Raw genomic sequence first — 21,569 nt, forward strand, 5'->3', positions numbered from 1 at the left:
AGAAAGAAAGAAAGAAAGAAAGAAAGAAAGAAAGAAAGAAAGAAAGAAAAGAAAAAAAGAAAAGGAAAAGAAAAAAGAAAATTATGGCAATGGACTCTTTCTAAAATAATATATTAATACTACTTAATGAGGAAGAACAAACCTCTGACATCCTAAAATGCCAAGTGTTTGCCTTTGCCAAGGTTTAAACATACATAAACATGCATATTCAAACAAATACCACCCAAACTGGAGGTGCAAAGATCAGCCTGTACAGCACAGTAACACAGACGGGGTTGTTTTTTGTAAACAAGGCAACTAGTCCAGTGAGTAGTCCCTTCATTTTCCACACACATACCCTTCTGTTTTCTCCCCCTCTTCCCCCCTACACCCTCCACTGCGGTTAAAAGATAATTAGAAGAAGCCTAAAGTAAAAGCCCCTGCCGCATAATGAGCCTAGAGCTTCACCTCACCTACTCTGATTCTTACTAACCTACCTCTAAGGATGAGCGACAGGGTGCTTACCCGCAGGGTGAACTTGGGTCCAGGAGTCAAGAAACTTGAACCCTGGAGTCCTCAAAAAACTGAATGAAAACAACAGAGTCGCCCTGAGGATCCAAGCTGGGGCGGTGCCAAGGGCTGGCAAGGGAGGTTGGGACAACAGAAGTCAAACGTGCCATCCTTCCAGATCCCGGCGCTTATGGCGGAAGCCACTCCAAGTGAGAAATCCTAACAGTCATAATGGCATAACAAATAAACATCTGCAAAACGACAGTCTGCCAACGACGTGCTTCCCTACACAGACGTCTTCCTGTGTCTCCACACTCTAGAAGGGAGAGGCGGGACAAACGCTGCCTCCGCAGATTTTGGAGATCCGGAAGGGAGCTCCCGAACCCAGGTCCCGGGCTGGCAGGGGTCTCGCCGGCTCTTGGACCTCGGCTCCCACCCCCGAGCCCACCCGCGGCCCCAAAGCCCCAGGAGGGGCCAGGCACTTCCTCTGCCCTCCGGCCTGGGTCAGGAGCCAGGACGCGATGGGAGTGCAGTACCGCCCGAGGGGGCGGGCCCCAAACTTTCGTGCGCCGTGAAAGCGGCTGGCGCTACAGGGCCGACTCCACCCCTGCCCGGCAGCCCCGCGCCTCCGGCCGCACATCCAGCTTTCTGCGCTGCGTGCCGCCCCAGCCATGGCGAAGCCCCTGACTGACCAGGAGAAGCGGCGGCAGATCAGCATCCGCGGCATCGTGGGCGTGGAGAACGTGGCAGAGCTGAAGAAGGGCTTCAACCGGCACCTGCACTTCACGCTGGTCAAGGACCGCAACGTGGCCACCCCCCGCGACTACTACTTCGCGCTGGCGCACACGGTGCGCGACCACCTGGTGGGGCGCTGGATCCGCACGCAGCAGCACTACTACGACAAGTGTCCCAAGGTACACGCGGGCGCGCGGGCGGGCGGGCCGGGATCCAGCCCGGAGTCGGAGTCTGCGGTCGCGGCCGGGAGGGACGAGGTGGAGGACCCCTCAGAGCGGTCCCTTGCACCCGGTCCTTGCCCGGAAGTCCAGAGGAGACGTGTCTAGGCTGTGGGCAGGCAGCCTGGGGGACAGATTCGGCCTCCCCACCGACGCCGCACTCATGTCCCCGAGGTGCCACTGCCAGCGCCCCGCCCAAACACTGTGCGGTCCGCCCCTAGAAACCGCCAGGTGGGCAGAAGCCCAAGCCCCTCTCGCCTGTCCCTTCACAAACTTTTGGAACTTTGACTCTCAGCATTTAATCAAGAGGTGATGGGCGCCTCTTGTCCTGTGTGCGGGACACTGTTCTCTGCCCTGCACACTCAGCCCTAAACAAAAGGGACAAAAATCCTGCCTTGCTGGAGCTTGGTGTTTAGGGAGGGGAGACAAATACCGAACTGGGAAAAGGTCGTAAGTCTCAGGCCTCTCCGAGTGGCTGCCTAAGAGTAGGGCAGAGGAGGGGCAGGGTCCCGCTCCAAGCGTAGAGCTCCGCCCACCCATTCTCGTGAGTCGGGTTCCGAGCTCCCGCACTTCCGTGAGTCCTGCGCAAAGAAAGCTCAGGGCCAGGCAGTGCCCTGGACTCGTACTCCCCGGAGACACACACTCCCCCCACCCTTAGCCCCTCCACCCCCGAGGCCTGCCTCCAGAGCTGCTGAGGAAGGCTGGTCAGGGACCACTTCCATCCATGGCGTGGGGACGGGAGCAGAGACCTCCCTAGGGTGATTTTGGACCTACAGAGGGACAATATCTCTGCCTGACAGTTGGCGAAGAGGGCGAGAGGCAGTTGGGAAGCACTGGGGAGGACATGGCAGGGAGAGGGATTGTGTGCAGGCTGGAGTGAGGGCGGGTGTGAGTCTGTATTGGGAGAGGAAACTGGAGAAGCCAGGTGGAGACATATTGGAAAGAATAAAATATTGGGATACATCCCAGGGGCCGTAAGAAATATATATAAACGTTTATTAGAACTTTTTAAATATGTAAAGGTGTGAAAAAAAAAATGGACTATAATCCCAATGCCCAAGAAACTCCGTAAGAATTTTTAAGAAAGGAAATGAATGTAAATTCTCATAGTAAGAAATCGCAGCTGTAACAGCTTTCAAATGGAAAGTAACTCTTCTTCACCCCGAAGACCTAGGCCTCCACCAAGGTAGCAACTGCTAAAATGTATCCTTAAAATTTTAAATGCACCTTAGAAAACACTTTATGTATACATGTATTTACTGTTTTGTTGTTTTGTTTTGTTTTGTCTTGTTTGAGACAGAGTCTCACTCTGTCGCCCAGGCTGGAGTGCAGTGACGCCATCTTGGCTCACTGCATCCTTAGCCTCCAGGGTTGACGCGATTCTCCTGCCTCAGCCTCTTGAGTAGATGGGATTACAGGCCCCTGCCACTACACCTGGCTAAATTTGTATTTTTAGTAGAGACGAGGTTCCACCATGTTGGCCAAGCTGCTCTCAAACTCCTGGCCTCAAGTGATCCTCCAGCCTTGGCCTCCGAAAGTGCTGGGATTACAGGTGTGAGCCACTGCACCCGGCCACTATCTTTTAAAAATTTATTTATACAAAGGGAATGCTACTAAGTACACCATACTGCGCCTCTCATTAAAAATTATTTTTAACAATTTTAAGCGGAAGGGTGGGACACTGAGCATATATTAGAAACACACACTCACACCTCTGTAGCATTTAGCATCATAGAGCACCAGAGAGTCTTGTATGTTTTTCCTTCACTGGCTTATGCTGTGCTTTATGGTTTTCCTGGTTCTCTGGCTAGTTTCTTCACTGGGCTCTCCTTTTCTACGTGAGTGCTGGTATAAGCCAGGAATTCTGACGTGTATAAACCAGGTATTCTGATAGTGATACACTGGGGATACAACAATGAACATGTTTCATTCCACACCTGTTCATCAAATATCTACGCCATCACAGTCGTCTGTCTAAACAGGATGGTTCCTGCCCTCATAAATTAGAGCCAGGAGGTGTGTGCTCCTTTCCCACCCCCACTTGCTGTCTAATAACTATGCAGATGAATCCCAAATATGGATCCCAAGTTTGAATTCCTTTTCAAACTCTATGCGTACATTTCTAAGTGTTTAGTGAACATACTTAGATATCTTCCTATTTCCTCAAACTCAGCATGTTAAAAACTCAAACCATTATTTCTCCCAATCCTGCCCCATCTTCTGTATTTTGTTTTGTTTTGTTTTGTTTTGTTTTCAGATGGAGTCTCGCTCTGTCACCCAGGCTGGAGTGCAGTGGTGCAATCTCAGCTCACTGCAACCTCCGCCTCCCGGGTTCAAGCGATTCTCCTGCCTCAGCCTCCTGAGTAGCTGGGATTACAGGTGCATGCCACCATGCCCAGCTAATTTTTGTATTTTTAGTAGAGACAGAATTCCAGCATGTTGGCCAGGCTGGTCTCGAACTCCTGACCTTGTGATCTGGCCACCTCAACCTCCCAAAGTGCTGGGATTACAGGCGTGAACCACCGCGCCTGGCCTCTGTGTTTTTTATTTTAATGCCATTGCCATCTTGACAATCCAGACACAAACTTTAGTCTCACTTTTTGGCATTCAACTGTTTGCCAATTTCTGTTGATTTCTGTAGGTTCCCTTGAATGACCTGCTCTCTTCCATTCTGTCTTCCTGCCTTGGTGAGGCTCTAGCTACCCATTTGTTGTAGCAGACTTCTACGTGGTTATTTTCCTTTCCAGAAGTGGTAAAACTGGCAGCCTGAGGCTGAATAAGGATAGCAGACATATTTTGTTGGCCAAGACGTTTTTCAGGAGTTTAATTTTTAGCGCCTGTGGGCAGGACTTGCACACTCCTTTTCTTAGCCCTTTTCTTACTCCTTTTCTTTTCTTTGCTTTATGTGACCTCAGTTACACATTTATTTTCTCTGCCTAGTTCCTGAAGGCATTGGAGTATACGATCCCATCTCATTCTGTGCATTGTAGTTTGCTTAAGCTTCCTAAAGCAACACATCTTGTCCCCTGCTCAGTTATCATTGACTCCTCTTGCCTGCCATAGTCCTTAAGCAAGTATTCAAAAGCCCTTCTCCGTCCAGGTGGGCCTGTTCTTCCCTTGTTATCTTCCATTACCCTCTGTACTCACCTTGCTCTCGCAACAAACCAGTCCCCACTGCGGGGCCCCCAACTCACTTGCAGTGTCTTTCCTACCACATTTCTATGCTCAACTCTTGCCTGACCTGCAAGTCTCAGGTTTATTGACAGGTGTTCCAGAGGTCTTCCCAGAAGTACCCAGGCCCTCTGACTAATGCTGGAGATAAAAATAAAACACATATTTTAAAAATATTTGTTATATCTTCTTTATTTTATTTACAAGGCTTTTGAAAATATCCACTTTTACATAAAATACTAGTAATCATAGTACAGGCTTGTAATTTATAAGGTATATTGGAGATGCTCCTATATTTTACTATTAGGCATATGTAACAAATGTTTACAGACCATTAATTAAGAGGATGGCAAAGATCTATTTTTTAAGGTCTTATGTATTCCCAAATATAAGGAGAAATTACCTCCAAAAAGTTATCTGTGAGAAAACAGGGAATCACTGTACATTCCTGTCCTTACAAAGCCTGTCATGCAAGGAAGTATTTTCTCATTTACTTTATTTTGAGCAACCACATATTTCTCAAGAAAGACTTTGAAGTATTTTTAAGAAGACTTAACTTCGTACTAATGTGGAATCATTAAAAGGGAGGCAAAGAAACTTAATACAGATGTAGTCATTATTCCTGGGGGTATGACCTCACAATTGCAAGTGTGGAACATATACTATATAAACAAGCTTTTTATGGATTATTTAAAAGAAAAAGGCAAAACATCATGGTTATAGAGATAATGAAAATACACACAGGGAAGGATTTTTTTAAACTGGGTAATATTATGCAAATGGGTATTTGTGGCTTAAAATACTATTTCCTGTGACAGCAGTCATCACGTACTAGAGCACCAGCCATTGCCTATGTCTGCCCCAGAAATGTACTTTCATCCAATCATTTGAAGGCATCTAATAGCTGGTGAGGGTTCTAGTAACAGCATTATAGACATTCAAACAACTTGGATGAAAACGAAGATGATGTGTTCTGGATAGCACTGTTAGGTGGCCCGTTAGGACAGGGATGTTGACTATTTGTTGTGAAATTTAGAATTCAATTGTTCATAAAAGGAAAATGGGAAAGAATGAAATTTCCAAGTTGACATTTTCAAATAATATTTTGTTTTAAATATTTATGTGTAACTAGTGTGTTAAATATGATAATAGGCCTTTATTATACTGAATTCTGTTCACAATTTTTTTTAATGGGCCAAATTCTTTTTTTTTTCTTTTTTTACTTCTTATCTTACGGAAATGGGGCAATCTCTAAAATTTGAGGTAACAATATTGGTGCATTTATAGATTTTTGCCATTTTGTTTTGTGTCTAGTAGAGAAGCAGAGGATAAATGATATGGAGAGTAAGATATTGTAAAAGGGGACGATGAAGTTACTCACTGGTTCTTTTTTTTTTTTTAATTAGTAAACTGTGCTTGTATATAAAGAAGGTTTTTTAGCAGATCTGACTGTTGTACCTCTCACCTTCAAATCTGATGCTATTTGCCTGACTTTCACCATGTCAAAGGCAAATAATGTCTAAGTCAATAGAGAAATTTCCAATTTCAATAAGAACAAACACCAGTAAACCTTAGGTATCTTCTTGTACATAAGGAACTTGCCAGTAAATAGATCTTATAGAAAAATTTGATTCTAAAATTAATTGTAGGCTGGGTGCTTGACTCACGCCTGTAATCCCAGCACTTTGGGAGGCCGAGGCAGGCAGATCACCTGAGGTTGGGAGTTCAAGACCAGCCTGGCCAACATGACAAAATCCCATTTCTACTAAAAGTACAAAAATTAGCTGGGCATGGTGGTGGCTGGCTGTAGTCCCAGCTACTCAGGAGGCTGAGGCAGGGAGAATTGCTTGAACCTGGGAGAGAGAGGTTGCGGTGAGCCAAGATCATGCCACTGCACTCCAGCATGGGCGACAGAGGGAGACTCTGTCTCAATAAATAAATAAATAAAATTGTAAAATTTCTTGCAGTAATCAGTCAAGGAGGAATATTTTCTAGCCATGGGGTGTGTGGGAGTTAATCTTTGTGTTTCTTGGATGACTTGAGGTAGTCATGGCCAACCCACCTTACCGGAGCCCACTGAGGTGCCCAATAAATATTTTATTAATGAATGGTGAGCTATGGCAGTCTGACTTCTGTTTGTCCAAAACTTATGCTTTATTCATGAGGCTCATGAGCAGGAGGGGGAAAACACAAAACGTTGAATCTAGTTAGCTAGATGAGTTTGCTTTTTTTCTCCCTGGGGGTAAAAGATACTGAATTACTTTGCCAAAAATAGTACTTTGTCAAAACCTGGTGTCAGTAACACTTTTATTTAGTCCTTCATACATCTTTATAGGAGTGTTACCGGAAAGGAGTCACCATCCCAGACCCCAAGAGAGGATTCTTGGATCTCACACAAGAATTTGAGGCAAATTCATAGAGTAAAGTGAAAGCAAATTTATTAAGAAAGTAAAGGGGCCAGGCACAGTGGCTCACGCCTGTAATCCCAGCACTTTGGGAGGCCGAGGTGGGCGGATCACCTGAGGTAACGAGTTCGAGACCAGCCTGACCAACAGGGAGAAACCCCCATCTCTACTAAAAACATAAAAACTTAACCGGCGGTGGTGGCGCATGCCTGTAATCCTGGCTATTTGGGAGGCTGAGGCAGGAGAATCACTTGAACCCGGGAGGCAGAGGTTGCGGTGAGCTGAGATAGCGCCATTGCACTCCAGCCTGGGTGACAAGAGCGAAACCCTGTCTCAAAAAAAAAAAAAAAAAAATTAAGTAAAGGAATAAAGAATGCCTCTTCTGTAGTCAGGGTAGCCCTGAGGGCTGCTGATTGGCTATTTTTATGGTTATTTATTGTTTATATGCTAAACAAGGGGTGGATTAGTCATAAATTCTCTGGGAAAAGGGTGGGCAATTCCCGGAACTGAGGGTTTCTCCCCCTTTTAGATCGCATGGAGTAACTTCCTGACGTTGCTTTGGCATTTGTAAACTGTCATGGCGCTGGTAGGAGTGTTTTTTTAAGCATGCTAATGCATTATAATTAGTGTATAATGAGTAGTGAGGATAATCAGAGGTCACTTTCGTTGCCATCTTGGTTTTGGTGGGTTTTGGCTGTCTTCTTTACCAAGAAAGAAGTCTTCAAGAAAGACTTGGAGGCCGAGTGCTGTGGCTCACACCTGTAATCCCAGCACTTTGGGAGGCCAAGGCGGGCAGATCACGAGGTCACAGATGGAGACCATCTTGGCCTTAGTGGAAATTCCATCTCTGCTAAAAATACAAAAATTAGCCGGGCATGGTGGCGCATGCCTGTAGTCCCAGCTCCTCCAGAGGCTGAGGCAGGAGAATTGCTTGAACCCAGGAGGTGGACGTTGCAGTGAGCGGATATTGGACCTTTGCACTTCAGCCTGGTGACAGAGCGAGACTTTGTCTTAAAAAAGAAAAGAAAAGATTTTGAAATATTTTTAAATATCTTAAGTCCATGCTAATTTGGAATCATTAAAAAGGAGGCAAAGAAAACCTTTTATCAGCAAGGTTTTTTGTGACCTGTATCTTGTGCGGACCTCCTATTTCATCCTGTGACTTAGAATGTCAAACCTTCTGAGAATGCAGCCCAGTAGGTCTCAGCCTTATTTTACCCAGCTCCTATTCAAAATGGAGTCGCTTTGGTTCAAACACCTCTAACAGGGGTCTCATTTGAACCTGCGGTGACATAGTCCTGCCTATTTGTTTATTATTGGTGACCTAACACATGACCTTGTGTTTTTATGTTAAGTAAGGTTGATCTCTTAGAGGAAACATTATCTTTCTTTTCTTTATTTCAGAGGGTTTATTACCTCTCTCTGGAATTTTACATGGGCCGAACATTACAGAACACCATGATCAACCTCGGTCTGCAAAATGCCTGTGATGAAGCCATTTACCAGGTACATTGTTCCTAGATTTCTCTCATCCTGTCTCTTTAAATTTCATGTGCACTTCAGGAAACTTGGGGACATTAAACAAAAAAATAAAGTGAAATAAGAGTGAAAAATCACCTCTATAGATGTGGCTATTATAAACTTTTAAAAATATACATCACTGGTCATCTCTCATTTAAGAGGAACAACCAGAAAAAGAAGTTAGAGAACTCATTATGACTCATGAGAATTTTCTTTTGCAATCAAAGTCTTTGACAGCATTTCCCACAAATTACATTTCAGAAATTAATGTCTGAACAAGCCTTTTAAAAGTACTTGAGTCTTCTGCTATCAGAATTACAAGCTTTACTTTGGGCTTCTATCTCATTTTTAAGAAATGATCAAACTTTGTTATTCATGTATCAAGGCAATTTGTGAAAATGATCAGCTTTAAAAATTCTGTTGTCATACTTTCTCTGTTGCTTAATGAAAGGTAAAATACACTTCCTCCTTAAAGGAGGAGCTTGAAGTATTAACCCTAATGTACTAAGTTGTTTTCATGAATATATTTAACTTTTTCTTTCCTGAGCTTCAGGCACCTTCACACCCAAAACAGGTAGTCCTTAACCTTTTTAATGTGGTTGAAAGGAGAAATGTGTATTTGCAAAGACAAATTCTAAATGAGAGACTGTTCAAACTGTTCCTTTCCTTTGCCATAGGATTGTCCCCTCATGTGTCCTTCGCTCAAGAACAAACACATCTACAGCCAGGTCATGCCTAACCCACACGTATGTGGTTAGGTGGAGTATTTCCTGGGAAAGAACCCCCGCAGGTCCTCTCCATGTCCCTTCCCTCTCCTTCCCCTAATATCAGCTGAAAATAACATCCCTCCCTTGGAGTAGCCTATAGCCAGGCGGGGTGACGTGATCCATGTCTACTTGCTCAAAATTTATGTCATTTTTTTTTTTTTTTTGAGATGGAGTCTCATTCTGTTATGCAGGCTGGAGTGCAGTGGCACGATCTCGGCTCCCTGCAACCTCCACCTCCCAGCCTCAGCCTCCTGAGTAGCTGGGATTACAGGCATGCACCACCATGCCCAGCTCATTTTTGTATTTTTAGTAAAGATGGGGTTTCGCCATTTTGGCCAAGCTGGTCTCGAACTCCTGATCTCAGGTGATCCACCTGCCTTGGCCTCCCAAAATGCTGGAATTACAAGCGTGAGCCACCGTGCCGGCCTGTATCACACTGTAGACTTACATTTTTAGAATGTAAAAATGCTGAGTGTTAGCACCAGCAGTTGGCTTACACAAGGAACCTAGTAAGCTCTAATCTGCAGAGAGCAAATTTGAAAGCCCCTTTAACACTGAACAGAAGCATAACCATGGTTGAGCTCGTAAGATACAGTTGTCAATACCTGTGTGAGAAAGTAACTTTTGGTATAAAGGTAGGGATCCAAATAGGTGGCTCCATGGAAACTGGGGCACAACTTCAAGCATCGGTACGTATTCCACATACGTTTTTAAATGTGCAAATTATTTTTCCATTTAAAAAAATAGCCGGTTTCATGGGTTGCCTAACTTTCAGATAAGAACCCAGTTGTTTCACAACAGACCACCTTTAGCCATGCCTGGGCTAGATTTGCATCTAGTAAGCACAGAACAAGTCATTTGCCTGACCAAGAATTCTTTCATTGTAAAATGAGCAGTGCAGTGTGATCTCCAGGGCTGCAAAGCTCTGTCCCGAGTGCACAGTGGCGCTGTGGACTCTGCTGTGTGATCCCCAGCACTGCGGGGCAGGGAGCTGCCTGGCAATCAGTCCCATCCATGTCCAAATTCACAGATGCTACTTGGCTTCCCACAGCCTCTTATCCACCCCAGGGAAAAGTAAAGGATTTTACCCCATCCAGCGGGATTGCAGGACTGCGGTTTCCCTGCCTGCTGTCAGGCCCCAGGTCTCCGGGGCAGTGACTCACTAACTGGTTTTGAGTTAACAACTTTTGACCCTACTGAGTAAATATGCTGTGGTCATGAAAAGATGAACTTTAGTCCATTCAGGAACATCTGACCTCAGGCCTTTTGGTCATTTTCAAAACCCCTCAGTCCAACTAATATCAGCTTGGTACTGGACTGTTTCTGAGGTTTTAACCCTACTGTACACACACACACACAAAAATGTTTTCAATGATAATAGCTAACATTTATTGAGGAATATCTGCCCAAGAATAGTTCCAAATGCTTTGTTTGTATAATGTTATTTAATTCACAGCAATCATTAATGAGGTAGGTACTGTTAGCCTCCACTTTTTTTAAATAGGAAAATTGAGGCATAGAGTTAGTAGCTTGCCCAGGGTCATATAGGAAGTAACAGAGTCAATAATGGACTTTTAGAGCCTACACTCTCCTCCATGCTGCAGCTGCATCATCTCATACAGTTTGCCTCTGTAGTCAGTATCTGATGCCAGAACAACCTTCAAGGGAGCTGACGCTAGTTTAGGTACACAGCTAAACCTGAAAACCTTTACCCAGAGCTGTAGGAAATGGCTGTCCCTCTGAATGGCCTGAATTTGTATCTGCTTCCGATACTGTTTTCCCTTCATTACCAGCTTGGATTGGATATAGAAGAGTTAGAAGAAATTGAAGAAGATGCTGGACTTGGCAACGGTGGTCTTGGGAGACTTGCTGGTAAGTGACATTGTGAGTGTATTATATTGTCTGGCCGATTGAAGACATCTAAGATGCCATGCATGATCATGCTTGGAAGAACCAGACAGGCTTCCTAGAAGAAGTGCAAGGTATGACCTGGTTGTAGATGTATTTGATGTATTTGTTCTTGAGTTTGCACTTTGGTTTGATCAATTCTACACAAATAGTAGAGACGGGAACTTGAACAAAAGAGACACTGCTTAAAACTCAGTTAACCAGATCCTTTCTATGCACTTAAGGGTATGTTAAATGTTGACAGACTAAAAAATTTATTATGCTAGTGTCCACTTTGATCACTACCCTGGTTCTGCACTCCTCCCTATAGGGGTCATAGGGAACAGTTTAGTATTTAGAATTCCAGACCTTTTTTCTGGAATATATATCTTCCAGACCTTTTTTCTACATATTTACACACACACACACACACACACACACACACACACATATATATATTTATATTCATTCTGTGAATATGTACATATTCACAGAAAACATTTAATTTTTAAGAAACATAATCACACTGTATGGCTTTAATACAATGTGATTTCTTTTTTAATTTGGAGATCTATCCAGGAAAGTACCTCTAGGTCAAAAGTAGCGCCTTTACTTCACTGTTATTTGTTCAAAGATTCTCAACTCACATCCTTGTGTGGCATGACCTGAGTTAAGTTGCTGCTGTTTTATTTTGTTTTATTTTTTCAGTGGTAGACTCCACGTCAGAGGCATGACCCCAGTTGGTCAACCATTGTCTTGCCTTGTGCACTTGACTGCTTGATTGACTAGTGGGCAATGATACACTAATATTATTGGTATGGTTTTTTAATTAATGTCCTTTTTGTGTATAGATACAATTTGAGTTCTTTGCTTTTTTCAGGGAATAATTTTTCAGCAAATATATAGGAAAGCACTAAAAATATAATACCAGCTCCATTAATTTAGAAAATACCCGTCTCTATAACCTAGTAATTCCAGTTGATATCTACCCTAAAGAAGCACACACGTAAGAAGACATGCGGGGAAAATAATTGTTACAGTATAGTTTATAAAAGTACCACACTGATTGTCGAAGAACAAAATTGATCTAGATGTACTTTCCTAGATAGATATCCAAATTAAAAGAGAAATCAAATTGCATTAAAGCCATACAGTGTGATACCATTTATGTTTTTTAAAAATTAAATATTTTCTGTGAATATATGTGTGCGTGTGTGTGTGTGTGTGTGTGTGTGTGTGTGTGTGTGTGTGTGAATATGTAGGAAAAAGATTTGGAAGATATATATTCCAGATATATATGTGTGTGCATGGGTGTGTATATGTGTGTGTGTACATAGGTATATAATGTGAATATGTAGAATAAAAGGTCTGGAATTCTAAATACTAAACTGTTCCCTATGACCTCCTATAGGGAGAACTGGGATAGGGATCAAAGGGGATACTGGCATGACAAATTTTTTTGTCTGTAACTTAATATTTTTAAGGAAGATGCACTAATGTGTTATCTGTGAAATTTAAATTTAATAATAAAAATATACTACCACACATGTATCAGATTGTATTCTATGAAAAATAATTATCTCCTCTCTTTTAGAAATTGTTCAAAAATCTTCTGATTTTGCATACACTCAAATTACTAGAAATCCATTTGCATCTGTTTCATTTTTTTTCAACCTTAGTACATTAGTCACACTGTGCTTTAACATTGCCATTAATAATGAACAAAACAAAATAAAACAATGCCTGTGGGATACTTGCCACCTTCCTGTGAAGGTAATTATCTGACAATTTAGTAGGCTTTCTATGGGGCTGCAGGAAGGCCAGCAGCGCTGATGAAATGCACATCTAAGAATAAGAACCAGCGTGCGTATCTTTTATGTGAAGCCCGAGCCCTCAATCTTCGTTGGCTAGGTTAACTCTGTGCCCGACATTCATGACATTGCTCCTTAAGTTGACTGATGAAGTCAGAGTGAAGAGGCTGATGAAGCTGAGAATTCTCATTAGATGATCTCATCTAAGCTGGGACCCCCTCTAAGGATAGTCTGATCACGACTCAGGAAAAGCTGAAGAGCCACAGCTCAAAGAGAACAGGAATGGGAGCAGAGCCAGGCCATATGTGAGCGTAGGGACTGGCGATGTTAGAAAAACTTGAAAGCCTAGGCCATTTGTGTTTGTGGATCTCTGTTTTAAGGGCTGTACCACCAACCTCATTCAGTCCCTTTCTGTTTGATCTACAGCTTTCAGTTTTAATTCCTACTGTACACTTACTCATTCTCTGTATATTTCTCAGCTTAAGTTCCTGGGAGGGACAATCTGATTAGTGTAACGCCTTAGTTCTCACCCAGCCACAAGACAGATCCTTACCCAGCCTGTTGGTTAACTGTTCTGGATCAGATGCCCTGTCATCAAATAACAGAAAATCCAGCAAAAATGGTTCAGTCAACAAGGACATGTGTTATCACATAACAAGAACTCCAGAGGATAGGCCATGCCAAGACTGGTTTATTCAGCAGCAGGAGTACAGCAGGACTCCAGGTCTCTGGTCCTTTTGTCTTTCCCCTCATGGAAAAAAGATAATGGCAGCAAGGAAAATCTTTCCCAGAATTCTACACCCAACAGACTTTGTAGCACCTCTCATCTGATTGAATGTCATTGTATGCTCATGGAGAATGAAATACAATTGCTATAATTGACTTAACAGATTAGAACAATCAAGCAAGATTCACTTCCTGGTTCAGCCTCCCTGAAGCATATGATCACCTAATATCTGAACAACAGTAGAATTCCACGAGCCAGGAAGAAACAGAGCTGGCCACAGAATATCTTGTCAGTCAGGTGCTGGAAGGGAATGGAACATATATAAGTTATACTCTCCTGGGACTGTCTTTTCCAATGGGGTGAGTCTTAGGGGAGGATAGAGACAGCTTCCCTTAGAAAAGGCAGTGTGGGGACAATAATCGACATTATGTCGTGCAGGCTGCCTTCCTTATCTGTTCTCAAACAAAATGTACACAGTGGTTATTTCTAGATGGTGAGGTTATAGATGACATTTTCTTCTTTATACATTTTTTACATTTTCTAACTTTTGTATAGTATTAATTTTATAATTAGAAATGAGTTATTTTTAAAAAATCAATACCCATTGTGCAGTAGTATCTGTGCTTTAGAATACAAATGTGGTTCTTCATATAGCAATGTTTTGTGGCTACCATGTGTTTTAGGGAAAGACTGGAAATTTTGACTCAGCTTAGTGACTCTATCTTTTGCCTGTGCTCTGTTGAATGTAGCCTGCTTCTTGGATTCCATGGCAACCCTGGGACTTGCAGCCTATGGATATGGCATTCGGTATGAATATGGGATTTTCAATCAGAAGATCCGAGATGGATGGCAGGTGTGTGAGCTATCTTTTTAAATTTTGTTATTAAGGTACTTCTCTTTCATGGTGTTCTGGATGATTTATAATATATGGACCTTTAACATAGAGCTGTACTAATTTCTCTGGCATTTGGTTGGTATCAGTAAGTTCTATCTATCCATCTTCCCGCTTCAGAATGTAAGTTTCCCAAGAACAGAGAGCCTTCCAGTATCACTCATCACCAGATCCATGGCACCGAGTGCAGTGGCTGACTCACAGGGTGCTCTGAAAATATTTATCACTGACTGCCTGAATGTGGACCACTAAAATGTGTGAACTTGTGGAGGGCACATCTTTGACTCATGATCTCAGCCAAGAACCCTTGATGGTAGGAAGCACGATGCCATTTTGTAGGTGAGAACACTGAGTCTCTGAGGAAGTAAAGTTACCTCAGATCACACTGCTGGCAAATACATGTCCGTATCCCCAGACTCCCAGGACCACATTCAGTATTCTCTTCTACACTCAGATTCTTGCCTTCCTTAACATGCCAAGGTTACAAGATACAAGCCAAGTGTCCTGATTTTTTTATAAGATGAAATCAGACAGTGTTGTTAACTGTTACAGCAAATAAATCTGGCATGCATTTAAGATGTATAACTACATTGCTCCATAGAAATTTGTACAAATCTATCCAAATGACACTACTTTTACTTTATATAACGAAACCAGATTGTTAGGTACTTTTTTTTTTTATCTCTAGTAATTGTTTGAGTCTACAATCGCCCTAGTGTGGACAGTTTTTGCTGATACTAAGTGTGATTTAGGCTTTCTCTCTCCCTATTTTTGTCTCATATATACACCATTGACAGAAATAGATATCTTCAGTTTCCAAAAATCCTGAGTTCTCTGAGCCTTTCCCACACTTATGAGATGAGTCCAACAAGAGAACGCTCAGGGACTGGATGCAGAGACCTAGGCTGATGCCAGGAGAAAGGAAGATGGCCCGATGAGAATGAGTTTAGTGTCACCACTGCCCTCTTTCCCTCCCTCAGTATTTGGGTTCTTTATGAGCTAAGGAAGGGAAGAACATAAAAATTTGGTTTGATGAGAGAATGTGCCAAGGAAAAAGGCTCAGGAGAATATTGGGGATAGAGTAGAAGACAAACTTCCACATTTTCCTAAGGACCATTGCTGTTTATCTTTAGCTACCCGCAAATAAATAAAAACTGAGAGGCAGCATCTTATAGAAGAGAAGCCTAGGTCCCAATTTCTCATTTGAGACCTAATGTCAACTTAGGAGACCTGATTACTTTTATAAGGTATGCTGCCTCAATTAGGTTATGAAACTTCCCTGAACTCAGTTTTCTCAATGACAAAATGGAGATACAAACTCTACAGAATTATTATAAAAACATGTAAAATATCTGGCACACAATAAAATGCTAATATTAGTAAGCACACAATAAAATGCTAATTTTGCATAAGAAAAGGAGGACATTTATTTATTCCTTTAATAAATTGTGGTATTCTATAATAAAATATAGTGAATATTATATTTTTGATTAATTTTAACAAAATAGGAAATCATTTGTGTTAGCTATAAGTAGAGGATATAGAGTTATAAGGGTGATATAACCTCAGCTATCCAGAGGAGGCCAGAAAGATAAAGGAAAAGTGCTAGAAAAAAATACATCAAAGCTTCAACAGAAGTTATCTCTGGAAGACGGGCAACTTCTACTGTCTTCTATGTACTCTTCTACATATCTCATTTTCTGTAAGAAATATATGTACTATCCTCTATTGACTCTTCTACATGTTTTATATTCCATAAGTAATGTGTATTTAGTAATGATTAAAAGTTATAAAAATGAAATAAGTTGTTCCTCTCCCCAGTGGAGTAACCTAGAGTTCCATGCTGAGAGCCTAGTTTAGCAGGCATTTCCAGGACAACCAAAACTTTGACACAACCTAACCAAACAACACATGGTATCTAATTTTAGCCTTTGAAAAGGATACTGTGTGCTACTCACTATACTGCAGAATCTCCAAGGATCTCATTTCTTATCTCTTAACTACTGTCAGATGGAAGATTTAAAAGAAACTCAGGAAAGAAATCTCAATCTTTTTTTTGTCTCAGGTATATATTCCCCTTACATTTTATGAAGGACCACTATTATCACACCTACCTTTGCTCTGTTTAAGTGATCTTTATTCCAGGAAACTATCTCTTTCTCTCCTATCAGACCAAGAAAGCGTGTATTCCAGTGTTCCTTAAAAAGAAAATTAAAGGGCCGGGCGCGGTGGCTCAAGCCTGTAATCCCAGCACTTTGGGAGGCCGAGACGGGCGGATCACAAGGTCAGGAGATCGAGACCATCCTGGAGGCAGGAGAATTGCTTGAACCCAGGAGGCAGAGGTTGCAGTGAGCCGAGATCATGCCACTGCACTCCAGCCTGGGTGACAGAGCAAGACCCCACCTCAAAAAAGAAAAGAAAAGGGCCGGGCGCGGTGGCTCAAGCCTGTAATCCCAGCACTTTGGGAGGCCAAGACGGGCGGATCACAAGGTCAGGAGATCGAGACCATCCTGGCTAACACGGTGAAACCCCGTCTCTACTAAAAATACAAAAAACTAGCCGGGCGAGGTGGCGGGCACCTGTAGTCCCAGCTACTCGGGAGGCTGAGGCAGGAGAATGGCGTAAACCCGGGAGGCGGAGCTCGCAGTGAGCTGAGATCCGGCCACTGCACTCCAGCCTGTGCCACAGAGCAAGACTCCGTCTCAAAAAAAAAAAAAAAGAAAAATAAAGAAAGACTAAATAGGTTTTGCTCATTCAAAATATTGCAAAGCTGGCCAGGTGCAGTGGCTCACTCCTGTAATCCCAACATTTTGGGAGGCCGAGGTGGTTGGATCATTTGAGGTCAGGAGTTCGAGACCAGCCTGGCCAACATGGTGAAACCCCTGTCTCTACTAAAAATACAAAAATTAGCCAGGAGATAGTGGCACGCACCTGTAATCCCAGCTACTTGGGGGCTGAGGCAGGAGAATCGCTTAAGCCTGGGAGGTGGAGGTTGCAGTGAGCTGAGATAGTGCCACTGCACTCCTGTCTGGGCGAGTGAGTGAGACCGTGTCTCAAAAAAATAAATAAATAAAATAACATAAAATAAAATAAAAAAATCCAAAGCTAACCTTATCAACCATCACTTCTTCTTTCATTATGACTTGAAATTGAATGAGGAGGGTATATAATTTTACTCAGCACCTCCATTGTTTACTGGAATGGGATTTTAACTGTCAAACATAAAATATATCATACCATAAAAAAGAAATTATTTCCATAAAAAACAAAAAGCATCTGTCAAGAAAGCAGCAGGCCTCTTCAGAGTATAGTCATGCCCCCACTCACACGTAACACTGTTCTTACAATGGCAGATTTGAAGAAGACTAATGAAAATTCCACATGCTGGGAAGATTTTTAAAGGTTGATGGGCTTTTAATTTTTGAGTCTCTTCAAGGAAGATTTGCAGTTGTGGAGTGTTCATCATGAACCCCCTGAGGAAAATAATTGTATTGCTAAAATTCTATATTTACCATCTACTCTCATGGGGAGTGCAGTAATAGTCCTCTATAAAAATCGCTGGCCCCGAGGAGGAAGTGGGGAGAAAGATGATTGCAACAACCTCACAGAAGTTTCACAATCACACCAAAGCCCTAGGTGGAAAGGCGCTCACAGTATGTATCTCGGAGCTGGATCCAGGTGGCCTCTGCAGCCCTTCTCTTGCCTCTTAGAACCCACACCTAGTTCGTGATAGCCAGTCATGCATGATTCACGTTACCCAGCAAAGCTTCTATTTATCATTGTGGAATTCTTGGTGTGCCACAGAAACATTTATCAGTTATTTATAACATCAGAAAGCCAAGTTCATGGGCTTTCCTGATGTCTGTTCACTGGTTCTTTGTGGACTCTATATCCCACAGGTGAAGAGCATTTCTCAGAATTCAGTCAACAGAGTCCCCTGGGCTAACCTCTCCATCCCGGCTGGCTGGGACAGGTTCCATTGAGTCATTCCTCTAAAAAAATGCCTAGTCCAGCTGCCAACTGCACCCAGGTTGGCTCTTTTACTCCACAGATCCGCACTTGCTTTCTTCAGCCCTGTGCAACCTCTGGGATGAAACAGCTCTGACAGCTCACTTGGATATAGATGAAAGTTCTCCCATCTTGGCCCCCCACGCCTACCCCTTCGTATGATTAGCATGTTAGTGCATTTTGGGGATCACTGGCTACATGGAAACCTAAATTTACAGATCAATTTATCAATTCATTGGAAGAAAGCAAGGTAGAGAGAAGGTTTATCACCATATGGCAGCTTCTGTGGATTTAGTGGAGGCAGCAAGGGATAGTTCTCTCCTTCTCCTCAGATCTCCTCAGATCAACTTATTGTTATGAAACATTTGTTTCTCAATCTACCTTAAATACAGATCTTATAAAATTGATATAATTATTCACCGATTCTTTACTGAATCAGTAAGAGATTCACAATAAAGAACAGCAAGCAAATAAAGTCTCCAAGTTGTTAGCCCCATGAAGCTAAAACCAATCATTATTTGGCAGGAAAAAAATTCAACCAACATTTGATGGCATTAAGAATGTCGTGTGGCCGGGCGTGGTGTCTCACGCCTGTAATCCCAGCACTTTGGGAGGCTGAGGCAGGCGGATCACTTGAGGTCAGGAGTTCAAGATCAGCCTGGCCAACATGGTAAAACCCCATCTCTACTAAAAATACAAAAATGACCTGTGTGTGGTGGCAGGCACCTGTAATCCCAGCTACTCGGGAGGATGAGGCAGGAGAATCACTTGAATCTGGGAGGCAGAGGTTGCAGCGAGCCAAGATTGTGCCACTGGACTCCAGCCTGGGTGACAGAGCGAAACTGTGTCTCAAAAAAATAAAAATAAAAATAAAAAGAGTAAATGCAACCTCTGACTTCCACAGCAGTCAAGGAGTGAACCCACAGGAGGAAGTTCAGAGCCCATCCTCTCTTATTTGAGCACTTCAGGCTTCTTGGGGGCAGGGCAGTATATGATCCTACTGCATTTCTCAGCAAAAAAAAAAGTCATTAGTTCTCCCATGGTCATGAGTTTTCAAAGGAAAACTGTTTCTGCTTCATCGTCCTCCTATTTCATACAGTGCCTTCAGATGGGTTTTACAACAGCCCTGCGTGCTGAAACAAGGCACACAGGCCTATGGTTCTTTCCTGTTACAGGAAGCAGTGTTCACATTGCTCAGTATTTTAAAACCCAAAATTGGCCCTTGCCTAAGTGCAGCATAAAATATTTTGTAAGTCAGGATGTTTTGATCCTTTGTTGATGTTATCATTTTACTTATTATAGTGTTTCTAGTTATGAAGCTTGTGCTAATGGACTTTTTTTTTTTTTTTTTTTTGAGATGGAATCTCGCTCTGTAGCCCAGGCTGGAGTGCAGTGCAGTGGCATAATCTCTGCTCACTGCAACCTCTGCCTCCTGGGTTCAAGTGATTCTCCTGCCTCAGCCTCCTGAGTAGCTAGGATTACAGGTGCCCGCCACCACGTCCAGCTAATTTTTGTATTTTTAGTAGAGACAGGGTTTCACCATGTTGGCCAGGCTGGTCTCAAACTCCTGACTTCATGATGCGCCCACCTTGGCCTCCCAAAGTGCTGGGATTACAGGCGTTGCCACCACACCTGACCAAGTTAATGGACTCTTTAACAAGCTTCTTGTCAACTGGCAAACCTCAATTGTTTTTTTGTTTTTTTTTTTTTTTGAGACGGAGTCTCGCTCTGTCACCCAGGCTGGAGTGCAGTGGCCGGATCTCAGCTCACTGCAAGCTCTGCCTCCCGGGTTCACGCCATTCTCCTGCCTCAGCCTCCTGAGTAGTTGGGACTACAGGCGCCGCCACCTCGCCCGGCTAGTTTTTTGTATTTTTAGTAGAGACGGGGTTTCACCGTGTTAGCCAGGATGGTCTCGATCTCCTGACCTCGTGATCCGCCTGTCTCGGCCTCCCAAAGTGCTGGGATTACAGGCTTGAGCCACCACGCCCGGCCAATTGTTTCTTTATTAAAATTTTAAGAAGACGTGACTTTCTGATGAGCTCAGGTCTCTCTCCAGCCTTCCCTAGGCTTCATCTTGCATCTGATACCTCTTCCTTCCTCCAGTGGCTCTCTAACTCCTAGCTCTCCTAACTAAAGATGTTGTTGCTATGAGTCCCATTTCCATTCATCATGACGCTGGTAGTTAATATTAGTGGGAAGCTTATCAGCTTTCTTGATAAAAAGTCATTATCAAAGTTTAAATAAGTGAACGTGTATTCATTTGTCTAGCTGTTGACAATAATCTTTAGTGTTTATTTTTGTCTCTTCACACTGTTCCTGAAACAGGCATTACACTCATATTTAGGTGATCATGAGATGTCCAACATTGTGTTTAATTCTTAAGCAGTATCTTTTAAAACTACAGCTGAGTTTTCTAAGAGGTGGATATGAGGAATCAAATAGGTAAAATAACCATCTTGGAGATGATCTCATTGACAAAGTTGCTTTTTTTTTTGCCCCCTTCTGGCCAGAACACAATTCCATTTTTTAACGTATAGTCATGCACCACATAACGGCATTTCAGTCAACAATAGAGCACATATGCAATGGTGGTCCCGTAAGATGGTAATGGAGCTGCGCCCTACAGGTGTACCATTTCTTATGTTTTATACTGAATTTTTACTGTACCATTTCTGTGTTTGGATATGTTTAGATACACAAACACTTACCATCGTGTTACCATTGCCTACAGTATTCAGTACAGTAGCGTGCTGTACAGGTTTGTAGTCTAGGAGCAGGAGGCCATACTATATAGCTCAGGTGTGTAGTAGGCAACACCATCTGCATTTGTGTAAGTGCACTCTGTGATGTTTGCACAATGACAACATTGCCTAACAACACATTTTTCAGAATGTATCCCTGTCGTTAAGCAATCTACAACTGTATGTGTAATATTTTA

General features: G+C 42.8%; 1 protein-coding gene across 4 annotated transcripts in view; it reads left to right on the forward strand.

Moving 5' to 3' along the window:
• Positions 1-853: 853 nt before the first annotated feature.
• PYGL (phosphorylase, glycogen, liver) overlaps positions 854-21,569 on the forward strand; it is an 89,461-nt gene continuing 68,745 nt past the window's right edge. For 2 of the 4 annotated variants that reach the window (XM_011956880.1, XM_011956879.1), the window contains exons 1-4: positions 854-1,403; positions 8,423-8,524; positions 11,100-11,178; positions 14,481-14,584. In XM_011956880.1, coding sequence (XP_011812270.1) covers positions 1,161-1,403; positions 8,423-8,524; positions 11,100-11,178; positions 14,481-14,584 — 528 coding nt within the window. In that variant the 5' untranslated portion in view covers positions 854-1,160. The remainder of the gene's footprint in view (positions 1,404-8,422; positions 8,525-11,099; positions 11,179-14,480; positions 14,585-21,569) is intronic. The other 2 variants (XM_011956881.1, XM_011956883.1) reach the window with 2 other exon arrangements.

Source organism: Colobus angolensis, unplaced genomic scaffold (genome assembly GCF_000951035.1).
Source record: "Colobus angolensis palliatus isolate OR3802 unplaced genomic scaffold, Cang.pa_1.0 Scaffold428, whole genome shotgun sequence".
Taxonomy (NCBI): domain Eukaryota; kingdom Metazoa; phylum Chordata; class Mammalia; order Primates; family Cercopithecidae; genus Colobus; species Colobus angolensis.